The sequence below is a fragment of the Astatotilapia calliptera genome, chromosome 15, assembly GCF_900246225.1.
Source record: "Astatotilapia calliptera chromosome 15, fAstCal1.2, whole genome shotgun sequence".
Classification (NCBI taxonomy): domain Eukaryota; kingdom Metazoa; phylum Chordata; class Actinopteri; order Cichliformes; family Cichlidae; genus Astatotilapia; species Astatotilapia calliptera.
In genome coordinates, this window is record NC_039316.1 from 34,755,005 (window position 1) to 34,782,168 (window position 27,164).

Here is a 27,164-nt window from a genome sequence, read left to right on the forward strand (position 1 = left end):
CCTTGTGCACTCAGTGTTAGCGTGCTCCGTGGCATTAAAAGGGAGATTAAAGGTCTGCTGAAGATAAAGGATTAAGCACATGTTTGTGAACTGGGTAAAGTATTGTCAATTATGAATGGCAACATGGTGAAAGATTTAGCAGTGGAAAGAAATGCAGGATAATTTATTAAAGGCATGAAGACTTACTGCAGATGGAATTAAAGCTTAAACAGTATGCTGTCATAACTGATCAAAATGATGGGCCAAACTATGAAAACCAGTGTTGGCTAATAATTCAATTTATGTAGAGTAAACAGATTCTCACATTCAAATGTAAACATATTTTAAAGACTTGTGCGCACATACCTTGAGTTCTCGGAAGAAAATGCTGCTGCGTGCCCACTCCACGATGGAGAAGAGTGTTTGGTCGGCCATCTTGCACATCAGGCCAAAGGTATTGAGCTTCTCGTGTTTGCCCCGGCTCGCCTGCTCCTGCTGTAGATAGGCTAGGATCTTGGCCTGAACCTGCGGCTCATCTGGCTCACATTTAAGCAACTCTACAATCAGGTGTGGGAAGCTGGGTGGTGAGCCCGACTGGTAGGCGTCAACGTAGGCATAGCCCATGATGGATTCTGGTGAGCTGGTGTATGGGTCTGGGTACTCAGACTTGATGGTGCGAGTGCCCTGGAAGTGTCCGTAGGCTGCCTGGTAGCCCTGCAGGCTGCCGGCATGTGGTGGCATTGCCATGCTTACTGGCGAAGTGACAAATGGGCTGCGGTCGTAGTCTGTTGGGGGAAGGGCTGTGCCGTGGTGGTGGTGGTGGTGGTGGTGGTGACTGGTGTGGTGGCCAGCGTGGTGGCTCAGTGGAAGGCCCTTGGAGGCTGCAGAGTGGATGTTCTGGATGGCTGAAGAGATAGTGAGGTCAGTGGGTACGGCCTGCATCACCTGGCTCATGGCCTCAATCTTTAGGCCGTTGGCTCGAATCAGCGCCTTCTTTTGCTGCTTGAGGGCTCGGTCACGTTTGTACATTGGGCCGAACTTGTTGCGACCGCCCCGCATGCGATCCGCTCGCACAGCTGACGGGCAGAGAGATGAAAAAGAAGACAAAAAAGGAACATACAGTCAGCTGCATTTAAAGTTCACAGTTATAGTTCTTAAAGAGGTTTCATAGAATAAGCAGTTAGTATATGCAATCCTAAATATTTTTCACATGTTCATCCAAAAGTTATTTCATCCAGAATGATGAATCCATTCAACAAAGAGATTCATAATCCAAAGAGACAATAGTCTGCTAAAGATTACATGCCTGATAACCTCACATGTGCTTGTAAGTAGAAAAAGCCTTTAGAGTACCGTTCCAGACTGTAAAAGTAATTATGATGTTTGGATATGAACTTTTCATATGTAACTTGTATGTAGGGCAAAAGTTTTCCTGTGATGATTGCACTTGACATTTACCCATTGACTCTTAAACCCCACAGAGCTCACAGATAGCAATGTTACTCATTGACTAGAAACTCTATGAAACACTCTGCAGAATTATCGCTGTGCAGCTGGCTGTCTCGGTCTGCCATACAGAAACTATTCACCTCAACAGCTAGATGTGGGTATAATCTCACAGGATACGCCAGCTCTCTTTCCAAAATACATGTTTTAAAAATGTATCTGAATATGAAGTTCCAAAAACCATTAAAATACCACGGTCAATTACCAGAATCTTTTTTCTTTTTAACAAAACTCCCACAAAAAAACAAAAGCTTAAAAGCCTGACAATAAGTACATTGTGTCTCTTTATTCTGGTGAAACAAACATACCCATGATGCCCCCTGTCTCCCCCCTCGGTGCAGCATCCTGTGGCGAGGATCACAACGAGTCTGTGCTGTGGGTATTTATAATGAACGAACTGGGCACACAGTGGACCGCTACGAGGGCCATGTGTGATCTGTCGAACTGCTGCCATGGGGAAGCCGCTCTGCTGTCTCTCAGTTGGGGGGCGCTGGTGTTAATTATTCATACTTAATTACCTCTTACTCTGACGAGGCTCTCGTAGCCCAGTGTGCAACCAGCTAACGGACTTCTGGGACACTATGCAGCAGAAAAACACTCACTAACACCAATATTTCAGAATATCAACTTGGGTTTTATTGTAGACTTAAAGGTCTTCTTTCTTTTAAAGAATTTCACATATACAAAAAGAATATGCTAATGAATGCACATATATTTGACCTGCTCATACACACTGAGTAATCAGCTATCTTAGCCAGTCAGCCTCGATCCACTCTGACTCTCGATGTCTTGACGGATGAATGAAAGAACAGAAGAAGAAAATTGAAGAGGGGGTGTTGAGAGGGTGTGGTGGGGGATTGAAGTTCGGGGTTAAGATGGGCAGATACCCGCACAAAGGCATACATGAATAGACACACACTCACACGGACACCGAGCTGCCTTGGGAGTGATTTTAATGACCTCCGTCACGAAAAGTGCCTGTCACTGATCTGAGCGAGAGGAGCCGAAAGGCCAGACGCACACACTCACACAACCACATGCCGCTTGTGTGCATCACCGTTTCGTACACTCACACGCAGAAAACACGTGCAAACACAGAGTCCTGAACATAGAAAACATCAGACACAGAATCGCATAAAGAGACGGGGGGCACGCTAGACAGTCAACTTGGCGACTGTCATCTCGGCGACTTGATTTTACATGCAAACGTTCACACAATCATGTCTTAACACGCTTGAGGTCAACCCCATGCAGTGCCCACTCAGCCAGGCTCAGGGATTATCATGACCCTTCAAAAATTGATTATACATCAAAAGAAAAAAAAAAGAAGAAGAACTCAGGAGCCATGTCAAATGTATCCATTATACATTATTTTGGAGCAACTTTAACTATTAATGATTCTCCACAACAGCGTAATTAATGAGCTGAGAAACTAATAGTTGGCCCTACTGGGAAAACAAAATTAAGCCCCGACTGCCTTTCTTGCCTGCCCACACCCAGGGACCCACATCACATCATGAATATCAGGTTTGGGGGGTGTTGGTCTTGCCACCACACACACATACACACACACTTACACACAGACTCTTTGTGTCTAATTAAACAAGGTGATTTGCATTCATGTAACACAGATTAATATACAAGGGGGAGGGAAAGGAGGGAGGAGGATGGTACATGCCTGTGTATTGGGGTAGAGGATGAATGGGTGTGAGTGAGGTGGAGAAATGTTAAAGGGTTGGATGCTGCACAGACTCAGCCTATGATGAAAAACAAATCTTATGATGCTGTAAGTTTAAAGGATGAAAAGCATGGGAAAAAAGTCACTCCGTTAAAAACTGAAATTTCCAACAGTAACTGAATTTCCTTTTAACAAAAACTTTGCAGACTGTTGCAGACTGAAACTTAAACTTATTGGCAGCGTTGTCAGGTAAGGGATGTTTGTGTTGTTTCTGATTTTAGAGGCATAGACTTGTGTAACTGAATATTACATAAGACAATGACAACCGCCTACAAAAAAGCAAGCAAGAACAAAAATACAATAACAAAAATAACAAGGTGCATGTACTGCACACGTAGCTTGATTGACAGAGGTTGACAGGAGTTGTATGGAAATGTGACAAATATTTGGGTGATATAAAGGCGGAGGCAAAAATAAAGAGAAGTGCACAAACCTGAGATTGTAAATGAAAAAGATGTGAGTAATGCAAGAGGACAATGCATATATGGAGACAAAACATTAAAAGTTCAATTTAGGTTGATTTATATTGCACCAATGCACTAATGATATTCAAGAATCACTTCAAGGGGCTTCAAGGACTCTGCAGTATTCTGTAAAAAAATCCCCTAAAAATCAAGGGAACCTCTGTAAATAAGCACTTGGAAACAGTGGGAAGGAAAATCTCCCATTTAGCAGGAAGAAACCTGTAGCAGCAACCTGAGCCTAGAGCAGCATAACTAATCACGCTGCCTCCCATTCTACTTTTAGAAATTCTAGGAACCACAAGTAACCCTGAAGTCTGAAATGCTCAATTAGAATAATATGGTACTATCAGGTTTTTAAGATTTGACGGGGCGAGACCATTTACTACTTTGAGTCTGAGGAGAAGGATTTTAATTTCAAATTTAACGAGCCAATGAAGAGAAGCAAGAGAAATATAGTCTCTTCTTCTTGTTCCTGTTCATACTATCACTGCAGCATTTTTGATTAAAAGTTTTTAAAGAGTTTTTACAACAATCTGATAATAAGGAGATAGTCCAACACCCTGAATGACATGTCTTAGTCAAAAATGATTCCATGATTTCTCACAGTGTTACTGGTGGTGAAAGTGGCCATCCAGAGTAAGTATCCGGTCAGATGCCATACTTGTAAGGATTTTTGGGACATTATTTGGGACATATATAATAACCTCAATTTTGTCTGAATTTAGGAGGAGAAAATTAAAGAGGATCCAGGTTTTATATCTTTAAAACATTCCTGTAATGTAACTTTTTGATTTTGTCATACGACTTCACAGCTAGATATAGCTGGGTATTATCTGCATAGCAATGAAAATGTTTACAGTGTTTTCTAATAATATTGCCCAACTGAAGCATGTATAATGTCAAAAGTATTAGTATTAGTATTAGTCTATTAGACAGATTCAAACCATTGCACCCCAATTGATTTAATACCCACAGTGCAATCTTTGTCATTTCTGGAGTAAAATATTGTAATCAGTGGTTTGAATGCTGCACAGGACAACCACAGAGATGAGTCCACACAACTCTTAGTAGTGCTGTTACTGTGCTGTGATGAACTCTAAATCATTATTGAAACTCTTTAAATAGACCTTCCCCTGAAAATGATCAGTTAGCTATTTTATAACTGCTCCAACAGTAGTTATAAGAGGAAGGTAAGAAAATTGGTTTACAATAAGCTGAGTTAGCTGGATCAAGTATAGGATTTTTTTTATTTATACCTGTGATGAAATTCAAAGTCATTACTAGTACAAGTTAAAGGAATACTAGGTTCAACAGAGTCTGACTCTATGACAGCCTGGCTACAATGATGAAAACAAACCTGGGTTTTCCACTATCCGTGATGAACAGTAACATGTCATAGCTTTATGGAGGGCTTTTTTTTTTATAGAGTAACAAACTAGTTTTCTATGCCAAACGAAGGTCTTCTGAATCACTGAAATGCCATTTTCTCCCCAGCGTACGGGTTATCTGCTTTAGTATGTGCATTTGTGAGTTATAACCGGGCATCAAGAGTATGGATTTGTTGCCTCCTTTTTCAGAAGAGCCAGTATCCAGTCATGTACAATGCAACATTATTAACTAAATAATTATCCCATAAATTTTAATCATGGTTGTTAAGTTTAAGTAGCGGCTTTGCATTGTGTTGTGACATGTCACTGAAGAAGATAAAGCTTCATTAAATCTATTTTATCCATTTAAATCTATTAGACTTTACTTTAAGTCTAATCTTTGAGTTGATGTTGAGTGAACTCATTTACATTTTGAAAAAAGCCAGTTGAGTCTAATAATAAATTAGCTGCAGTGTGAGCGCTGATATTTTCAACATATAAACGAATGTTAAAATCAGCCACTATAATTATTTTACCAGAACTGAGCATCAAATCAGATTAAAAGTGAGAAATTGGAAACAATTCTAAAAGGGAGGTTTTTCAATCAATTATAACTCTGCCTAGGTCTTTGCTTTATTATTAAAATACAGTGAAAGATTGCTGCCACTCCTCCTCTTCAGCCTGTGCTACCTGCATTCTGACAGCTCATAACTCGGGGAAGCTGATTCATTTAAACAAATGTATTCATCCTTACAAGATTTAGAAGAGAGTGACCCATTGTTTAATATTCCATATTTAGTTGTTTTGCTATTTTGTACAGTTAGAATACTTCTAAGTTTCATTTTGATTTTTAATAATTAAAATATTTTTGCTGGTATTTCATTTTTTTAAGGAAGGAAAATTCCTTTTTTGTCTTCATGTACTAAGACTCAACTTTATTTTATCACTGTGTCTGAGCGAGGGGATATCCTGAGTTAGCTATGAGGCTTTGGGGCCAAAGCTAGGCTAAAAGGCTAATGCGACCTTACATTCTGAGTTCACCTTTTTTTAAATATTTGAGAGCACAACAAATGCATAAACCCAGGCACACATCATCCATAAATTCCAAAACTGACCAAACCATCATCTCCCAAGTGTCCAATGCCCCCTGTACCTCTCAAACATGTACAAACACAAGCACATGCACACTCTGAATTTTTATAGCAAGTACAATATCTCAGCAGACACCTACACATAGCCACTAAAACTCTCGAAGACATCACACATACAGCCCTCGCTGCTTATATCCTCTGATTTATGGTTGTTTAATATACAGGAATATTAAGCATGCGTAGGTGAGGATCCCTGTCGGCTGCCGGCATATTAATGGGTCCCGCGGAGACTTGCTGACACCCTGTTTGTCATGTCGGGGCCCCGGCCCCTGCTCTGGATGCGCCCTATCCCATGCACACACATGAATACCTATGATACCTATGCATAAGTAATGGGACAGCTCCCCGGCTTCCACTGCGGATACTAGGAGGCTGATGGAAGACAAATCAGAGCGAGGAAGATGGAGACAGGGAGGAAATAAAAAATTGGAACAAGAGGGATACAAGGAAGAATATACAAACACTCAGCCGGTGCTGCTAATTTCAGCAGAGGGGCTCTTAATAAATTTACATGTTACAGAGGACTGCAATGTAAAAAATAATTGCAGTTCAAAAACCTAATTTATATTTACTAGTTCAAAAATATTCTGTCCGCTTTAATATGTGCAGGAAACTGTCAGTAACTTGTATTACATCATTAAGCTTTGCGTTCTTTGTGTCTGTTGAAATACATCAAGACGACAACAAAACATTATGCATCTTCTCTTTCCTTACACGGCACACAGTGGAACCAATGCTGATTTAAACTCTTAGTGTCGCAAATACAACTGTTATGCCCTGTCTTTGATGTATTCTTGAAGGAAATATTAAGCAGTTCAGTGAAGCATATGATGCAAGGCAACTACTGTATTACTGAGCAAAAAAGAAAATTGCGCCAGTGGGAGCTGTTTGGAAAGGGCACGCTTCATCAGCTTTAGTGAATGACGTTCTAATGGATCAAATCTTTTTTCTTTTGATATCTTATTGAGTTACTACAGCTAGACATGCTATACAGCATGTGCCCGACCCATCGTCACCATGTTTGCTTGTGTGTTTTTCTTTCATTTTTTTGTTCTTTAATAGGAAAAATCCTCCAAAAATGAAAGAAAATGATGCATTGACTGAATGACCACAAAATAGACAATATTTACTGTACTTTTAATAAATGAGAAGAAGAGAAACACAGCTTAAATATTGGGGTTAAGATCACTCTCATCCAAATTAGTCTGATGGTTAATTGTTGGGATTAAATTTGGGGTTAATTTAATAATTTAAATGCAATCTCTGCAAGCGTTATTCTAACTGTAAGTTAGGCAGTGTTTGTTTCAGCAAACATCTTGAATTTGAACAAACTGGGTCAGAGGTAAATCACTTATCCTGCAGCAAAAGCATGCGGAGGAGAATGTGATGTGTTGCAGCAATGTTTAAATTATTTCCGTCTGACGTCATTGAAATGTAAAGTTTTTTTGTTGTTGTGTCAGAACAGTCAGGACTGAGCTCTTAGTCCGGGGATAAAGTGAAACACAAGCGGTTGCATATTGTTAACTATAAAGGGCATTGCAGTAACATAGAGCAGAGTTACATTCAAATTTCTAAAAACTATTCTAACTGTGTAAACAGATTAGGGTTCTCACACACAGACACACAAACCTCTTTAGTGCCACCTCCATTACACTAGTCTCAAACGCTGCACGGCCTAAAGTAAGGGCCCAAAAATGCAATTTAAGTCAACTTTCAAGATTTCCTCACATTTGGTTTCCACTTGATGCCCTGAAATCACATGTTGCTGCAAGCTGCTGTGTAATGGAATGAAAAGATTGTAATAACAAAGCACATGACCCCAAACCTCCTTTTGCTATTGTACACATTCTTTCAGATGAAATGACAGCTTCTCCCTCTTGCCTGTGGCCTTCTGAACACCTTTCTTGGGCTTCTCATGAATATATGCATGTGTTTACCGGTGAGAGCTCTATGTGTGTGCAAAGTTTGTGTGTGTGTGGTGAGGGGTGTCAGCCGTTCTGCATGGGAGGTCTTTACCAGCTGTGGCAGGAGTCACCCATTGCAGCTTCTGGCCCCTGACAAAGTGCTGCAGGGCCCGTCTTGCCCCCGAGCTGAAAGTTACCGCCAGCAAAACAAATCAAATGCTACCCCCTCCCCACCCTTGTCAGCTGGAAAATGACAGGCCGGGACATTCTGCCCAGCGGCCATTCACTATTAACGGCAATTAATTAAACCACACATGGCAGGTAAAGGGAGAAGCCTCCGGAAAGATTTTAGTTAGGCTGTCTTTGCTATACTTTCATCCTCTAAGGGTCTTATTTCTTTAACATATTAACTTTGCTTAGTTGCATGTGATCATTTCAGGGATCTTGGGATTTTTAATTTAGTTTGAATTTCAAATGGGTGAAGAATTTTGTCTTAATATCAAACTGAAACGAGATGAATAGCAGAACGGCTGCTTTTATTAAAAATACTGAAGTAATTTTGTAGGACCAAATCAGCTGCAACCATTGGCTTTAATGTAGTTTTTCTTTCAAAGCTGTAATGGAAAGATGACCTTCAGGCCCCTTTATTCACTCCAAATGTAATGATTTCAGAAGAGAATGCATCATCAATGTATGTGAGGGAAAACTGGCAGTTTTAAATATTATTTTTGAAAAAGCTGAACCCTCCCCTTCTTTTTGCCTGCAGTCCTGTCAGTTCTGAATGGGCATGTTTGACCAGGGTTCTGAGCCGTGTTCAAATTAAACAAAGAGGCCTCAAAACGGCCAGCCAAAAGTATCATCATTACCATTCTCAGTCTGCTGCCAAGTCTAATATTTTATCTATTACTTTGTCTGGCAACTCTAAGTGCACAACGGCTACCAGATACCCCCAGCACCCCCTGACCCCGTGACAAACACTAATAAGCCATACTGGATTTCAAGGCACTGGTTTGAAATGAAAGGCTTCACTTTACAAGGTTCTCTGTATAGAGTGGCTATTACTGAGATGTTCACCGTTAAATGTTTAAATAAATATATTCCTCTCCTTTCGTACGAGCAATCATTTTGTCAGAGCACATATTAACCATCTTCTAAATAGTGGATATCTCAATGGGAGGAAATTATTCACATGCATATTGATCATGGACGAATACTTTCCACCAAAAGCTAATGTGCAGCTCAGCTGTGAATTAATGGAAAAAAGACTGGCCGTGTCATTTCACCAGAACTTGGGTAGAGGTTTTTTAAAACACCTCTGTGCAAGTCCAGAAGCACTCAACCTCCAATTTTAACTGCTCGATGTTATAATTTTTTCCTCCACAACTTTCAGAAACAGTAATTGCAAACAGGCATCATATCTTGAAAAATATATGGTGCAGCACACACAATGTAAAAAAAAGAAAGAAAGAAAACCCCCCAGCCTGTATCTGCTTTTCCACTTCTGCAGATGTGTACTGTAACATCGAGATCATATTTTAGTGAGTAGTGTTTACTATAAAACCCCAGAATAGACTAAATATGTGGTAAACTATTCATGAAGTTGTAAAAAAACAGTACTGTATAAGTGCTATAAAAAACATCGATATTCTGAGTAAAATGTAATTTTGAAGGACTTCTGGTCAAAGCAAACCTGGAGGCTGTGTAGTGCATTCAAGTGGCTTAGATGCTGACTTGTTATAGGCAGCAGTGGAATGTAATTGCGAGTACTTAACTACAGGAATTTTGAGGTATCTTAGCTGAGTATCTCCTGTTTTACTCCTCATACAGTCCAGAAAACATAAGACAGATTATTTCTTTTTTCTCCACCACATTCATTCTATAGTTACTGGTTACTTTAAGGAGTGAGACTTTGCAAGCAACACATATGATTAATGCAGAAAAGACTATTAACCATTACACATAATGCACCGCTGCTGATGCACGCTGAACACATTGCTTCCCAACAGTTTCCCATGTTTAAGCCAAAATTAATTCAAATTACAGAAGCCAAACATCAGCAAAGCTTGTAATTTCTAGTTGAGTCGATAAGCTAAACTGCGTAACACAAATATGTTTTTGTACCTTCTAGCTTCATGCCGACGGTGAGGCACTTTTGGAAGCGGCAGTATGGGCAGCGCTTTCTCTGGGTCTTGTCAATCTGGCAGCTCTGGTTCTCTATACATGTGTAACGCTTGTTGTTCTGGACGGTGCGCTTGAAGAAGCCCTGTGGAGAGAACCAATTAAGACGTCAACCCGCTTGACCCCTGCAATGCAATGGTAATTGGCCCATTCACACTCCCAGACAGATGGAGAGGGACAGACTTAATGGATACACACACACACACACACACACACGCACGCACATGCAAGTTTTAAAAGCTATATGCCCATTGATGTGGTGCTTTATAGACATGTGTAGATGCGATATATATGAAGCAGACACACTTTGAACTCTTAATGAAAACTGAGTATTTACAATTCATTTATATTCATTTAATAATTTATTTTGCTTTAAATAAAAAAATGCTGCAGATATGCCCGTTTCACATACTTTTACTTGACAGCTAATCTTTTCATTGCATTGCAAACTACTTCATAAAAGTCAGGAATTATAATTTGTTTCCTGTCAAAATTGCATTCATATTTTCAATATTCTCTGTTCAAGTAAAAGACTCTGGGAATTACAGAGTAAGCATCTTTTCAACTCTGCACTTAATTATTGAAAAATATGAGTGCAGGAGCCCAAAAAATCCAATAAATTATATCCATAATTCACAGTTCCGGGATTACAGAGATTCATACCTGCAACATGGAATTTATTATCAGCAGCAGCAGTGAAAATCAAACGAAGGGAAGATGGTATTAACGTATTCTAGATCCATAACCTAGGAGGAGAATCCGTAAACCTGGTCTTTAAAATAAAATAAAAATAAAAAAGAACCGGTGGCTATCAATATTTCACCAGACACAAATTTAATTGACAATCTGCATTGCCTGACCTGTCAAAAAAAAGAAAAAAAAAGGCAGTGCACGCGGTTTTTGGATTATCGACTTCTCAGTGCCAAGAAATCCATGCTTCAGAGAGAACTTTCTCTCCAATTTTCCATTTAGCACACAGTGTGTGTTATAAATATCTGGACCAAAGTGGATTCAAGCGTGCTATAAAAGACACACAGTACATCGTCAGGAGAAGCCGACGACACCTCACTGAAAAGCTCCAAGTTGAGGTTCATTTGCACAGCTACAAGCAACATTTGTTGCCTTGACAAATTTACAAAATAACCAACGAAATAAATTGCGTACTAATTGACATGAAATCAAAAAAACCATCCTTCCTAGCGTGAAAGTATATGCTGCAAAAGTATCTAAAATTCACAAAATTCATGTTAACTTGGTGTCAACTTGGTATTTCTGCACACACACACACACACACACCAGGAAATGCAATTTACTCTTTTTCAATACAAACAGCAACTCAGAAAGAAAAACAAAATGAATTTCACTGTATTTCACTGCTTGATGTCCTCTGACCTTTTCTCCTGCTACACCATTTTTCTTTCTTGTGTCTTTCTGTCTCACTTGATAAATTTAAAAAAACATCCCTTTGAATGTTTGATATGAGCGCCGTGCATCTAAGCACTGACCTCTAATTTGTTGTTTGTAGTTTCAGCATTTTCAGGTCATTCCTCTGTGCTCACACAGCTAGCCCCCCCCCCCCCCCCCAAATAAAAAAACACAAAAAGAGCTGTTGACTAATGTAGCCCATTTCATTGTTCACTTATTTTTACTTCAACAAGAAGGTACCATTTTTACTTTACGCATGCTGGTGTGTATGAACTGAAAGTGTCTGTGTGCATGGATAAAGGGGGATGTGTGTCTGTGTTTGCATGTACACTTGTTGAGTGCAAAGGTGGGTTTAGGGATGTGGTAAATCAATTGGGGATAAGGATCTGTATGTGTGTGTGTGTGTGTGTGTGTGTGTGTGTGTGTGTGTGTGTGTGTGTGTGTGTGTGTGTGTGTGTGTGTTGGGGAATCTTTCTTTTTCTGTGTGTGTGTATGTGTTGTGTATTTGTGTATTTGTGTATCTGTGTGTGTCAGCTCAAATATGGAAGCCAAAGCAAAGCTCAAAAAAAATGTGACCCTGATAACGAGCGTTATTCACAACTTTGCTCCTGGGGCTCAAAGGGTGGAAGAGGAGAGTGGTGCAGGCTCGAGAAAAATTATGACATTACTTCAAAATTACAAAAATTAGAAAAATTAAAGGAAATTATTTATTCTGATAGTGCATAAGAAAAAAAGAATGTCGTATACGTAAGGCCGAGACTACAATGTAGCTGCTCTGTTTATCCAGCTTTGTTCAGGAGACACAATGGATATGGATCGCTCTGCCTATCTAACAGAGTGTGTTTAATGTCAAAATGAATCTGTCGAGTACCGGTGATTATACTTTTAACGGGACAGGCTGCCTTCATTTTAGAGATAATCAATGACAAGCTTCAGGTGAGTATCAATATTATTAATGTTTCAGCAAGCATACACAGCACTTTATCAAAGACCTCTTCATCTGCATCGTGTGTGCTTCCATACATGCACGGCAGTGTTTCAGCCAAACTGGAAAATGTGTGGACTGGCTGTCCTGCGTGAGCCTTCGCTGAGCCTGAAAAGCAGCAGAGATGCCACTGACTGCTCCCTTCAAGCAAATGCTTAGCATTTCAAGGTCATAATATGGGATAAAATCTATAACATCTGCTTTGAATAATGACCACATAGGCAAGAAATGTGCACTAGCACATCATTACTGAGGAGCTGCAATTTTACACTGAATAGTGTTAACACAGAGACATTTGTCTTAGCTTAATTTTGTGCTGACAGCTTTACTAGTTGAGGGGGAAAAACTTGGGAAATGCCTGTTTGCTCTGCTGAGGGGAACAGTGGAAAGATGCAGAAGGAGACAAATAGGTTGTTGATAGATCTCAAATTAAGCTTTAACAGTTTGATTTGCGTGGCTTCATTATTAGCCTGCACATGGAAACGTCGTGCTGTTGAGGTCTTAATGAACTTGTGATGAGAGTTTTAGACAGCAGGGTGCAAGCCTGTGCAAACAGAAACTCTATTGTACGCTTTCCTTCGTGGGTTAAAGCCCCCCCACCACACACACGCACACCTCCTGTGGTTGGTGGTTGCAAAAAAAAACAACAAAAAACAACATAATAATTTGCAAACACTCTTTGCCTGCTTTTGAACTCCAGTGTCTTTTCCAAGCCGTTCCACACTTTACAAAAATCCTCTGACACTCACAGGAAGAGTTTGTTAGATCAACTGTCACAACAATATTTGACCCCTGGCCTCTTTACTGTTGGTTTTCCTGCAGTGTTAATGGTGAGGAGCTGAAATGTTGCTATAATATTACACTTGTTGCAAATCATTCTTTAAAAAAAAATCTGCTTAAATGCTTGGCATGCAAAAAAAGAGAGAGAAGGACAGAAATGACACCATCCAGATAAGCAGTTTTCTTCACAGTGGGTAGCCCATAGTATTTAGGAAAATGGCTGACACAAGAGGAAGTATAATATCAGAGAGCGCATTAAACTCATGAAAACCACAGTTTAGTCTGTGTAAGCCTCATAGTGACACATGTTGATGCCCTACAGGGACTTCAGAGGCTAATACAAATAACTGGACATATATAATTGCATGACACTGCACAACGATAGACAAGAGTGCACTTGAATATTTTATACATCGAAGCAGTTAATCAGAGGTCACCACAGGCACACAGTACCATGCACACTTTATGTTAATAGGCAACTTCTTGCTTAAATCGTGCAGCATTTGTTTTCTATTTAGGGAATTGGGGGCACCAACCTTGCAGCTTTCGCAGGTCAAAAGTCCGTAGTGATACCCTGAAACCTTGTCTCCGCACACGGGACACATCTCGTCCAGGTCTTCGTCATATGAGTAGTCCATCATTTTTAACTGAGGGGCTGGAGGAGGACACACGGAGACACATACACAGAGAGAAGTCTATTTCAGTGCCGGGGAATCTCTTTTTCAAAAAATCCCTCTTTCATCCATGGATGGATGAAAGAGGGTGCGGAATCGCGCGGGGCAAATTAATGAGATTTTTCAAAGTTCTAGAAGACTTTTTTAAGGTTAAATTTGAGGAGCAAAAAACGACGAATAGTAGCTTTTGGATAGAGCTGAGAGGACGCGATCATTTATTACTCCCTCTTCCTCTGCTCTTCTACATCCGTCTCAGACAGGAGCCAAAATAATAATAATGATAATAAAAAGAAGCTCATGAAAGTGAGCCTCATACATATGCAATATGTATCCGAGTCGTGAAATCGCTGGGGGAAATCGAGAGATATTAGACTTAAGGATTGGAGGAGAAAATGTTACCGCCCACAGACAAATGAAGACACAGAGAAGCCCTTATCTCTGCAGGCGAGGGAGAAACCCCCCCCATCCAAACCCAACTTGAACCAACATTATTTTTCTCTATTTAAGAATCAGCCACAGTACTACAGGCCATTTAATTTTATTTGCTTTATATTGGTACACACATTTTATGTGGAGCTGTGCGCTGCATTTTAAAAGTTCTCAATTCATAATTTTCCTGGTTACCGAGTTTTAGCCATTATTTATACTGAAGAGAAAATAATGACAAACGCTGGAAATAACTAATTATGTAATTTTAAATAAAGGAGGAAAAGCATAAAAATTCCCTCACCTTCCTTGCAGATTTTCCTCCTTTTCTCTCCCCCCCTCTCTTTTTTTTTTATATTTAGGTCTTAATAGTCTACATACAAGTACGACTATTTCTGAGGTGTCTAGCCCTCTTTGCCCTGTTAGAAATACCCACCTGCATAAGTCTCTGTGTGTGACAGCGCTACAAGCAAACGGGCATGCTGACTTTTACAACAGTTACAAAAGTCTTTATGGCACTAATCATAAAAAGCAGGCAGGATCAAAAAGGAAACCACAGTGGATATGGCTGTAAAAGTGGAAATATTTTGTCAACTACGCCTTCCAATGTCTTTACATGGGCTATTAGTACTGCTCGACTTCAAAATCCAAAATCTGCTCTCTCCGAGACCTATTAATTAAACATGATTTCTAGTTTGTTAGCGCGTTGCCCTGCTGGGATCAGCGTATCCCAGCTGAAGCAACAAGTTCCACCAAGCTCCGTTTTTTCCCTTTTCTTTTATTTCCTTCCACAGAAACTCAAAGCAAGCTCGATTTTCGAACTTTCTTCTGCGTTAAAGCGCAAGAAGGACACGATTTTAAAGGCCTGTTCTTACGACGTACCGCAGGTGCATTTTGGACGCCTTTTCAAAAAGAAAATAAACACTATCCGAGCCCTGGTTGCAGTTCTGAAGTGATGACGCAGTGGAAAGGAAATAATAAATTAAGATATCCGAGGGGTGTCCGTCCTGAGGCCGACAATAATGAATATTTATTTTACAGGATCCTATCCAAATATTTTCTTTCTTTCAATTGTCATTGCTATGGTGTTTCCATTATTTTGTACAGTGAATTTCGCCTTTTAAGGAGCTCTAACAGCACATGACGCGACGTTATGCCTGTAATTATAGTCCAAATAGTGTTTTTTATGCACAGACAAATTGAATATATTTCAGCACCTCGTTGTATAACTGACAGACGCAGGTGAATTCATACAACGTCTGCGCAGATTACCTCCAGAAACACATCGGCCCGACCGTCAATCATTTACTGTCCACTTGCTCATAAAATAACAAAAGACAAAACAAAAAACCCAACGTCCTCCAATTGTCAAAAAAACAAAACAAAACAAAAAACCTCGTGATTCTAAAAGAAATTCATTTCAGTCGGAGCTTCCTTGTTTTAGCTGCCTGTAAAAAAAAAAACAGTTGGGGTAAAATAAGAAGAAAGGTAAAAGGGCTGGCAAACAAGCCACTCCTTGTTTAAAGTGAGAATACGTTATCAATGTCTTATAAACCGAGAGCGGGCTAATTGATTGTCCGGTTATACTGCCGTGGAAAGACATGCTGGAAATGATCAGGGTTATATGAGTTTAACTTGCCATTGAGGTCAGAATTTCTTCAAAAATGTAGCTGCTTAATGTGCAGCCTACTGTGAAGATCAAGAAAATAGATTTTTACGGCATGCCACTGGGAATTTAAATAATTATGCTCATTCTGAAAAAAAATGCAGGGGTCCTAAAATTTGCTCTTCATTTTTTTTTAAATGACACCGATTTCGAACATCTGAAGGCCTTACGCAGTTCTCCTCGAATGTGAGATAAAAACCTCCAACAACAACAGTTTAAAGCTTACAAAAAAGATTTCACACTACAGCATTAAAGCAACATCTAAAACGTAGTGATTTAGTTTAACTTTATTTTGCAGCTGTATTTCATTTGAGAGTAGAATCAACTTGGCTGTACTACGAGAGAAAGCTATTGCGAAACTACGTGTTGGCACACAATACCAAGCTCTTCTTTACCGTTTGTAAAATCAATAAACTAGCTCATAATTATTTTCTTCTTGGGTAAAAGTTTGCTGTCCTTAGTCAAATATTTTAATCTTAATCAGACACTCCAGTTTTGCTTCGACATCAACAACTCTTCCACAGCAGTTTTCTTTAGAAACAAAACCACGAGCAGGTTTGAGATATTTCTTATTCTGCTAAGAGAAAGTCATCTGTTTCATTCTAAAATCAGAGAAATAAAAAAAAAAAAGAGAAACAAACAAGAAAAAGTTACATTGACAGAATACCTCTGCTCTGTTTCTTGCTTTTTACGCGCTGCTGCCGCTCGCTCTAAGCGTGAATGACAGGTAGGTACCTGTTTGACCGCGGGCCAAACTTTAAAAAAAAAGTGCTTCCAAGTTGAAGTGGAAGAACATTATCGAAGCCTTTTGGAGATCATGTTGAATAATAATAATAATAATAAACCCCCCTAGTAATTACCTGCTAAGTTCGTGGAATCAACGCGTTCGTGTATTGGCGTATGACAGATCGGTAACTGTTCCTCATTATAAGAAAAAAAGGTAACGAATACAAGCATGTACATTTTAGTGAGTACACTCTCAGCCGGAAAACGCTCCACGAAGACAGCGAAGTGGAAGCTTCGGGCAGACTACCGAGATTCAAATGAATGACAGTTCTTACCCTGCATGTTCCTTGGCATGTGCCCCTGTTCGCCATACGATCGAGAGAGTCCCAGGGATTCAGTCTCGAATTTGGGCAGCATGACAGCACTGCCGGCCTGAGATAGAGACTCCGCACCGCACGGCGGGACACCTGGACGTCAGAGACAGGCGTTCGCACAAACACCCCCCGAAAGACTGTCCCGAGCGACTTCTACCGTCCTATTTCTTACTTTATAACTCTCTTTGACTTCCAATTATCAGGCAATGCTCCAACGATAAAGCCAGATTAAGACTTTTTTCTAAACAACAGGCTTGCATAGCCTGTGTGTAACGCTGCTTTGACTTAGCTACACTGATTTAAAAAAAATATTAAAACGCATTTACGCAACAAAGAAAGGAAAAATCTCAGAAATAACGCAGGAGAAAACGGAGTGATTCCTTCTAAACTAAGTAAGAAGCACTTTCGCGAAGAGTTAGGGAATCACTCTGCACTTAAGAAAACAGCACAAGGTCCGGATTAGAATGCGATGGTAAGTTTCCCTTTATCTTTTCCAAAGTCTTTAAAGCGCGTCAGCCATTAATGTGAGACTGTCAGTGTAACTTTCAGCCTTGAGCAGACAAGCACGAGCCGCCGGGGCCGCCCTCTCCTGTGCGTAAAGTCGGATTCGGTGAGTCGGTCGGACTGTCTGGAGATGTGGAGACCTCTCCTCCTCCTCCTCGCGGCTTTGTTTACTCCGCTCTCTCCAATCCGAGACGCATGCGGTCGTCTGACATCATCTTCCTCCGATCCAATCAGGAAAGAAGACCGGGAAACATCGCCTCAAACTCTCCAGCTCCATCTCTCCAAAATCTCATCTATTTAATCCCGTTAATGACGGACTTTAAAAGCGGAGGGAGAACAAGGAAATCAAGAGAAGTGATGCAACTGTAGTGAGATCACCGACTGCGTCTGGGCGCACGGAATGCAAATACAAAGCGCAAGGTATGTGGATCAGAGCGCTTTAGCACACGCACGCACAGGGAGCGTGAGAGCGAGCGTTCCTATATGCTAAGTAATTTTTTCATATATATACAAACTTTAAAAGATGAACTATTGTGACAAAATTATACTCTTTCCTTCTGCTTTTCTTTCTTCTCTCTGTGTCTCTGCGCCCGTGTGTGCGTGTGTGACCACTCCATCTTAAAATACAGGTGAGGACATTGTAAATTCTCCATAAGGCCATATAAATTTCATGGAAAACTCGAGCATCACCGGCCTCAGGCTTGAAATGACCTCACTGTCTAATCAAATCGCCCCCTTTATGCAATAAATTATACCTTTGCTTCTGAATCATTAACAGTAATTGGCTGAGCGGGGATCAATTAGTGATCTGACGTCACTGCCTTTCAAATTAAATTCATGCAAAAAAGAATGACACTACAGCATCCCCGTAATGCCCCACGACCACAATCACAAAAAGCTTGTGTAACTTATTTTAGTTCGCAGACCACAGAGAAATATCCAACTTTTGAATCAGGTAGAAGTCTAAACTATTTTCTGTCGCGTTAAGGAAACGATCTGGATTCCTGTTGTCTGCGCATGTCTTTTAGTGAGTTACTAAACTCGGAAAACGTTATTGTTTTAAAGCACCGTTATAAAGGATCGCCACAAAACCTTTACTTCCCGCAGGTGCGTATATACTACTCCAAAATCTGTTTGGGGCTTTCCTAATCACTGCTGTGGGTAATTTAGTCATGAGGAAAATTGACATAAAAGTGATCCACATCATTGAATGGCAGAATACCGTCACTTCAAAACATTCATGAAGCCAAAAGTGTTTGTGTGGAAATGGCGGCGGTGTGTTTTTATGAGTGAGGGAGACACGGAAAATCACCAGACAAATCTGACGAACATAAAAGGGTTACAGAGGGCACACACACACACACACACACACACACACACACACACACACACACACACACACACACACACACACACACACACACACACACACACACACACACAGCTAATGGTAATGTTAAGACTTTGTCATCTCTGAAAGAAAAATATTTTTTATAGCAATATAGGGCAAAACCCCTGCTCATTATCATAAAATGCAAGGAGCACAGAAAGGTGAGGTCCCCCTGATGACAATTATTCGTCTTGTTTTAATATATAAATATATAACTAATAACATATTTTACTTGGAACAACAATTTCCAAGTAAAATACTTAGAAATTCAATTAAATAGATTTCACAGTAAAGCCAGAAACACAGTCAGAGCGCAGCCACAGCTGTTGTAGTCTTCTTTTTTTTTTACAGAGTTGAGTAGCTAAAGTCTGGGTGATTTATAGACAACCATTTTGCCATTATATATATATGTATATATATATATGTATATATCACCTGTGTCGCCACATACACACACACACACACACACACACACACACACACACACACACACACACACACACACACACACACACACACACACACACACACACACACACACACACACACACACAAAACAGGCTCATATGTACTGATCAGGTCCTCTTTGGAGCATTGCCCGTTTCTCCCAAAATGCTCTCATAAGTGAGTTGTCCTGTCTTTGTGAGGATGCTCTATGTAATGTATTTTTGTAGTTGTTATCATTATCCTAACGCAAACTTAAATTTTACAATAAACTTTAATGAAGTCATCACACTAAAATAAAAGCTATGGGGACTTGTTTTTCTGTACCTGCAATGTTAATCTGTAAACAGACTGATGCTCCTACTTCATCAGTACACTGTTCACTTGTACTTCATGTGTTCACAGGTTCTCTACAGTATGTGTGCTCACATACACACATAAACACAGGCATACAGTAAGTTTCTATTATACTTCCAACTGAAATGTTTTCCTTACACAGTGATCTGGAGTCGTCTTTGGAAAACAAGTGAGATGTGATATATTCAAATACACAAAAATATAAAAAATATAAAACTGAGAACTTTAGCTTTGAAATGAAAGTAGTTACCCTGCAAAGTAATCTCTGTATCCACACACAGACAAACACAAACATGTCTTTTTATTTGTTTTGTTTTTAATTTTAGACAGTGAGTTGGTGGCCAGGTTTAGGTTCTTAGGTTTGTCAGGATCCTGGGTGGTGGTGGTGATGGGGGTCCACCAATCAGCAATACACACTCAGTACTGAGTTGGGATTGGCTGAAACTGTGTTACTTGAGGGCAGTGGTGGGTGGAGTCAGAGGTTGACAAGCAAGAGAGGACAAGTAGGGGCTGAAGGGTGAGGGGGGAGCAGGGTAGGTTATAAAATGACACAGAGACTGATAAGACCTGTGGCAAGATAGCTCTACTGGAATGATTAACTTATTTAGAGGGAGAGAGAGAGAGAGAGAGAGAGAGAGAGAGAGGCCCAGCCAGTGAGCGATGGTGAAAGCTAATAAGAAACGTAGAGACACAAAGGAAGTAAGGGAGGAAAAAGAGTAGGTCCAAACTTTGAAGATGAAGCATGAAGAAAATAATGTTCGATCATAACAGTCACAGAAACTGTGAACTTAATTAGATAGATAGATACGTAAGTAGCAGTACTTTATTGACACTGAGACTTTACAGTTTACAGTCTGAGGTTATAAAATGACACATTAAATGATGTACAAAAGTACAAATCAAACTCTGGACTATTCACCTCCCATGTTATGGTTCCAAGTTTGGATTTATCTGATTGGCACAGACACAAGCACACACAGTGACAATTTGAGCAGCAACACTGCAGGCTGTAAAAATGATATTTTGCATGCATGCATGGTAATTAAAAGTGCCAAAGAATTTAAAACTTCATGCAGTCTGTCTTTCACTTGTGTGTCATATTTTTTGCATGCGTGTTTTCATTTGTAGGGCTGACACCTTGTATGGTCTCAGCTTGCGTGTGAGTTTTATGAGGGAGTGCATGTTTGTGTGCGCGTTGTGTTCATGAATGAGTGTATTCCTGCGTGTACAAGTGTTCTGATCAAATAACAATAGCCTTGGAAATGTACAGCAACACACACTAACATCATTAAATTATAATCAACACACATTTGCTATTCATAAGCAGGAAATCACCCCCTCCACCACTCACTGCCAGACACAGACACCCACATACACACCTCTCTCCCCTACCTGCTACTGTTTTCTGTATCGAAGATGTAATGTAAACAGTCATTTGTTCTAAAAATACAGCAGGACTCAAAGTACAGAGCAACAACTCACAAACAGAACTTCACTGAGGTAAACAAAACACGAGAGAATGATTTATGGAAGTAGCTGTCAGTAGCTTTGAGGTTTTTGCGCTGTTCTTAGGATGGCAGTCTGCAGGAAACAGACCTCTGATGTTGTGCCTGGAATCTGCTGGAATCTATCAGTTTGGTGGTTATGGCTCCTAATGTTCCCATTACCACTGGGACCACTTTGTTTTCCTGTGCTCCTTCTTTCAGATGTTGCTGTCCGCTGGGATTGCCACATCTATCACAACTGTGATCTTGTGCTCCTTGTCAACCACCACTATGTCTGTTTGGGTTGCCAGCAGCTGCTTGTCTATCAAGAACCTGGAGTCCCACAGGACCTCAGCCCTGTTGTTCTTAACCACCTTTGGGGTTGTTTACCATCAGGACTTGGGTCCTTCTAATCCACAGACAGCACAGATGTTTCTGTACACTATTCCAGCCGCTTGATTGTGCCTCTCATTGTATGCTGTCCCAGCTTGCATCTCACATTCTGCTACAGTGTGCTGGACAGTACTCCGGGGAACCTTTGCACACTTTGCAGCTCAAGCTCTGTTTGCTGTGGTAGAGTTTTGCATTTATGGATCTGAAGTTTGGGCTTAATCTTGCGCTGCAATAATCAAAGCCTTGGTGCTGTCCTTTAGGTCAGCCTTTTGTGGCCACTTGCAGTTTTTCTCAGTGTCAGGTACTTCCTCTAACTCCACTTCCCATGCAGGTGCTTAGTCTTCCACAACTGTTTCCTGCCGTTCTCCTCACTGTTTTTCTTCAGCTGCCATCTCAGGAAGTATTCACAGATGCTCCGTGTTTCATCCTGAATTGTCGCTGTGACACTCACTAATCCTCGCCTTCCCTCTTTCTGTTGTTTGTTGAGGCTCAAGGTATCAACTTTGGGTAAAGATCACTGTGCACTGGGACGAGTTTTTGTTTCTTTACACTGGTGGTAGCTGTCTCCACCTGTGGCCAGCGTATTATTCCAGCTGGGTATTTGATGACCAGTGGGACATATGTATTGTTTGCCTGGATTTTATTCCCACTATTAAGCTACCCTCTGAGCACCAGCCTTACCTTCTTTAGGTATTTGGCAGTAGCTGACCTTCTTGCATCTTCTTCATGGCTCCCGTTGGCCTGTGGGATACCCTTGTAACTGCCATGTATGTCTACTATTTTGCCTTCAGACAACTCCACCTCTTCAGTCCAGATCACCTTCCCTCTTTTTGCCACCATCTACCATTCAGCCACCGAGTCCACATCGCAGTGTTCTTGCTGTAGATACTGGTCATATGGAGAGATGGGCAGTAACGCGTTACATGTAATGCCTTACTGTAATCCAATTACTTTTTTCAAGTAACAAGTAAAGTAAGGGATTACTATTGCAAAAACGGTAATTAGATTACCGTTACTTTCCCGTAAGCACGCTGAATTACTGCGTTACTAAAACCGTGATTTTTTTGCGAGAATGTGTCATGACAGTGACGTAAGCGAGTGTGACGTTTGTGACAACAGCTGTGTGCAGATCAACAATGGATAATAAGAAGGTAGAATGGAAATAACCATTTAATTCTACTCGCACTGAGTTGTAGGCTTTCTTGTAGTCCTAGTGTACTGCTCTATCAAGCAGTGGCTGGTGTTTTCATCCTCTGGTGTTGTTTCCAATGTCTTTCTGAGCTGTACTCATATTTAGACTCATGGACTTTCTCAGTCTGGTTGCTATGATGCTTTCATGATTGAGCTTTCATGTTGTGTAGAGGCCACTAAACATCCTCATTCACGATCAGGATTGTTCTGCCCTGTATTAGCCAATCTGCTGTTAGCAGACCACTTATTTGTGCTGCGAGGTATTCATGGAGTGCTATAACCTTCTTCACTTAATATGGGTGGATAACATCAGGTTCTGGTGCTGCCCAGGTCTTTATGTTTTGCCTGAGACAGGTAGTTGGATAACTGCATTTGTGGCCTTGATTAGATTTTGTGTGGTGTGCCAACCTCAGTTCATTGAATTCACCTATTATATCAGGATGGGAATCATTCTGTTGTGTCCATCCTGCTTAGTTTAGGTTGATATTTACTCTTCGTCTAATTCCTGAAGGTAAAACTTTGACTCCTAATCTCCTACATGCTCCTTTTAATTCACCAGCAAGTCTCAAATCTTGTCTGCATAAGAGGTTGCAAGAAATAAACAAAGAAAATGAGAGATTATTAAAGATTTGTGAAATATGAGGTGTTGTGAGTCTTTTTTCCTTTTTTTGGATTGAAGACGATGGGTTTTATCCACCAACCAAAAGAGAGAAACACTTCTACAGTTCAGTTTGGATATGATACCGTATCATAACTTAACTGATTTATTCTATGGTGTGCATTTCCGTAAAGCCTTCCATGTGGACAGTTTTGGAGCATTGAAGTCATGCTGAGAAGATTAATTCTACTCCTTTTTCTAGACACTCTCTATGGGAACATACACTGCTGACTCTCTCTCAGCTTTCAGTAACCATTTAAAGCATCTGGTATCAAACATCTAGAAAAAGTAGCAACTACATTTTGATTGTGGTTCTTGTGTGAATTCTATTGCTCTTACACTAAAAATCACAAATCAAATAAAAATAGTTATTAAACTTATAATAGTACAAGTACAGATTAATGATTGAAGTGGTATTACATGCTCAGTGATACTGAAATGAAAAGTGTGTGATGCAAAGAAAACATCAAAACACCCCATATGCTTCTCTCCAAGGAGTTCTTTTCAACAAGCTTAGTTTTTAAAATAAAAAGATATATTTCATGATGTGTTTGTTACATTCTTGCATGATACCCTTACACTGTTTCTTATTGTCTAATTCTCTAATTCCTCAGTATGTCTTGTACTCCTTTGACTTTCTATTGTGCCCCCAGGTCAGCTGCTGTTACCTGCTGGTCCCCAGTTCTTTGGATGAAGGCAGTCAATGGAGGAAACAGAGTGTGTCAACAGCAAGTGTTGACATTTGGCTTAGGAGATAAACCTCACAGGGGATCAAACAAAGACTGGCTCTTTTGAGTGGAGAAAGGAGTGTGTGTGTGTGAGTGTGCGTGCACGCATATGTTTGTGTAAAGATGTTTCAATGTTGCAAGATTTCTGCTGACGTCCTGAAGCCGAAGGACGCTGATAATTGTCTGAGGGCTTTGGTTATCTCCATGTCAAAAGGCTGAGTGAACTTAAAAGTGAGATGAGGTGCACAACACACATGCAAAGATGTTTTAATTATTCATAGCTTCACAAAAAAGAAAAAATACAAGAGATATAAAGTAAAGAGAATATTTTCTGACACGACTGGCATCTATGTGCTCAAACACAAAGTCCCACAAAAACACACGCTGTAACAAGTGTGCCGATGTGAAAGAATTTTTGACTCTTTCACAGCAGAATGAGAAAAATGTAAAGATCATAGAAAGGTTCATTTCTAAATGACACTTAAAAGGAGGAAGACTCTTCCAATGGTTGAATAAAGAATGGGCAGCATTATTTCTCCCCTACAGAAAAGCTGCCGTGTCAATAAACCTGTCTAGAGACCAGCATTAGTACAGATACATATCAATATGCTCGTTGCTACAGGGAATGCAGTGTTACAGGTTATTCACATGATTCCAGGATGTCTTTCAAATTTCATCTAAAAAGTGCATCACAGATCCTTCATTAATGCCTCTATATTTCTGATTTTAACCCTGTTTAAATTAGCCTGTAGGTTTAAATGCTCAAAACCAAAAACTTTTGTCTTTTTCCTGCTGAAAAAAAAAGCCAGTGGTCTGACTAAGGAGCTTGGCTCTTCTTACACAATATATAATGTTTTTAATGTGATGGCAGTTTATTTTTCACACATGCACTGTGTTGAGATGCTACCAAAATAGGCAACTGATGTTAGGTTGCACTAAAGACCAAGGGAGGACATGAAAACACAGTAATCCAAACCCAGTCGTTTATTGGTTTTGAATTGGCCTTAGAGCTTCAACAATTTCTAATGGTCGTTTAGACATAGCTGTGGTCTGTGGGCATACATTCAAAACTAGTGGTAACGCTGGCCATACCCTACCGTAAATGGTTGCACAAACATATAGGCATTTTCCTATTGTGTTCACATGGGAAATAAGAATTTAGTCCACTGGGTCTCAGTTCCTCTGAGTTCATGAATAGCCACGTGCCCACTCTTGCAGCCAGCAAAAGAAAACTGGCCATACTTTGCTCTTTAGCTTTATAAAGTTAGGTTGAGCAGCAGCGATGGAAGTTCTGTATATGGCTAAATGCCCTGCTATCATCCCTAACATAAAGGACAGTCAAAGTGTCTGTTTTGTGTACTATTGAAACATCACAATCCATTAAATTTGGTACAGGTTGTTCTTGAAGGTCAGTCAATAAATAAACTGACTTAAGCACTATAGTAAACACTTTATCGAAGAGGATTATGGCCACTGTAAAAGGAAAAAGGTGGGGACGTCAAAATTCAAAACAAAAAAGACATCCCCACTTTTTTTCCCGCTGTGGCCCTAATCCTCTTCTGTAGCGCTTCCATATACAACACAAGGTGACTAAATGGCAACCATCCATGGATCCAGTTTCCTAAGCCTTTATTCAGCTGAGGTTGCAGGGGAGCTGGAGGGTATATCTGAGCACTAGGTGAGTGAAAATCTACACTGTGGTGAAAACAAAATGTATCTCAATCATATGTTTTGTCCATCACAGTAGATTCAAGACTAGACATTACATTTCACCACCAGCATTAAGACAAAAATCTTGTGGAAGGATGCTGTTTATCCATCGTTACACAACACTTTACAAAGATGTTGTATTTATCTATTTGTTTTGTCACTCTTCTTTACGTTACACTTGTGGCGCTTGTTTATACCGCTCATATATGAAAACACAGACTTGGATGCTAATTTATCATGCTATTCTTTTAACCTTCAGTACATCACTGTGTATAGTGAAATGGAAAAAATGGCTGTTCATAAATAATAATATATTAGTCAACAAATTAATAATCTCAACATATTTGTATCACTCTTCTGTGACGTACACGTAATGTCAAAAATGTACATGTAGCACAGACGTAATGTCGTCATTCATTTTGAGATCAGCCACTATGCACATCTAATACATACAAAATTTGTAAAGGTTGGAATGTTATAATAATAATTCCCAAAAGCTATATAGATAATCCTGATAATCCTGGTACCTTAAATAATTTATAAAGTAAGTTTCTTGGAGTTAATAGATTAAATAAATTATTTAATCAAATTAATAATCTAATAATTAAAAAAAAAAAATTGCTGTCTTATAGTCATCTCCTGCCTTCAGTAGCTAAATAAAGGAAACAGTAATTAGTTAAGTCACTATTGTGATAATCAGAAAGTACTGTGCAGTGAACACACATCATTTGCATATTTTTTTAATGTGTAACTATTGAGCAGATAGGGGACATATATAGTGTAATAGTCACAGAGTAACACAAGCAATAGTACAGTCAGCTTTGTGTTGTGGCTTCAAAGTCTGCTCTAAACCCCAAGAGAGAGAAGTTGGTGGTATGCTGTCATTCTGTGTTAGTTTCACTTACTGAATGTTATCCAGAAGACAAACTGTAGCCCACTTATTACACATAACCGAGGATGAC

The 27,164-nt window shown here is 39.9% G+C and overlaps 1 protein-coding gene and 1 long non-coding RNA gene across 2 annotated transcripts in view; one reads left to right on the top strand and one right to left on the bottom strand.

The window, feature by feature from the left end:
• nr5a2 (nuclear receptor subfamily 5, group A, member 2) overlaps positions 1-18,006 on the bottom strand; it is a 68,806-nt gene extending 50,800 nt beyond the window's left edge. Inside the window, exons 1-4 of the mRNA XM_026193904.1 lie at positions 17,305-18,006; positions 14,014-14,132; positions 10,231-10,372; positions 346-1,055 (exon numbers count right to left, since the gene is read on the bottom strand). Coding sequence (XP_026049689.1) covers positions 346-1,055; positions 10,231-10,372; positions 14,014-14,132; positions 17,305-17,386 — 1,053 coding nt within the window. The 5' untranslated portion in view covers positions 17,387-18,006. The remainder of the gene's footprint in view (positions 1-345; positions 1,056-10,230; positions 10,373-14,013; positions 14,133-17,304) is intronic.
• A 117-nt stretch (positions 18,007-18,123) lies between these two features.
• Positions 18,124-25,193, top strand: LOC113037154 (uncharacterized). The gene is made up of 3 exons (XR_003274588.1): positions 18,124-18,267; positions 20,087-20,135; positions 24,418-25,193. It is a non-coding gene; the product is annotated as an uncharacterized LOC113037154 (long non-coding RNA).
• Positions 25,194-27,164: the final 1,971 nt, after the last annotated feature.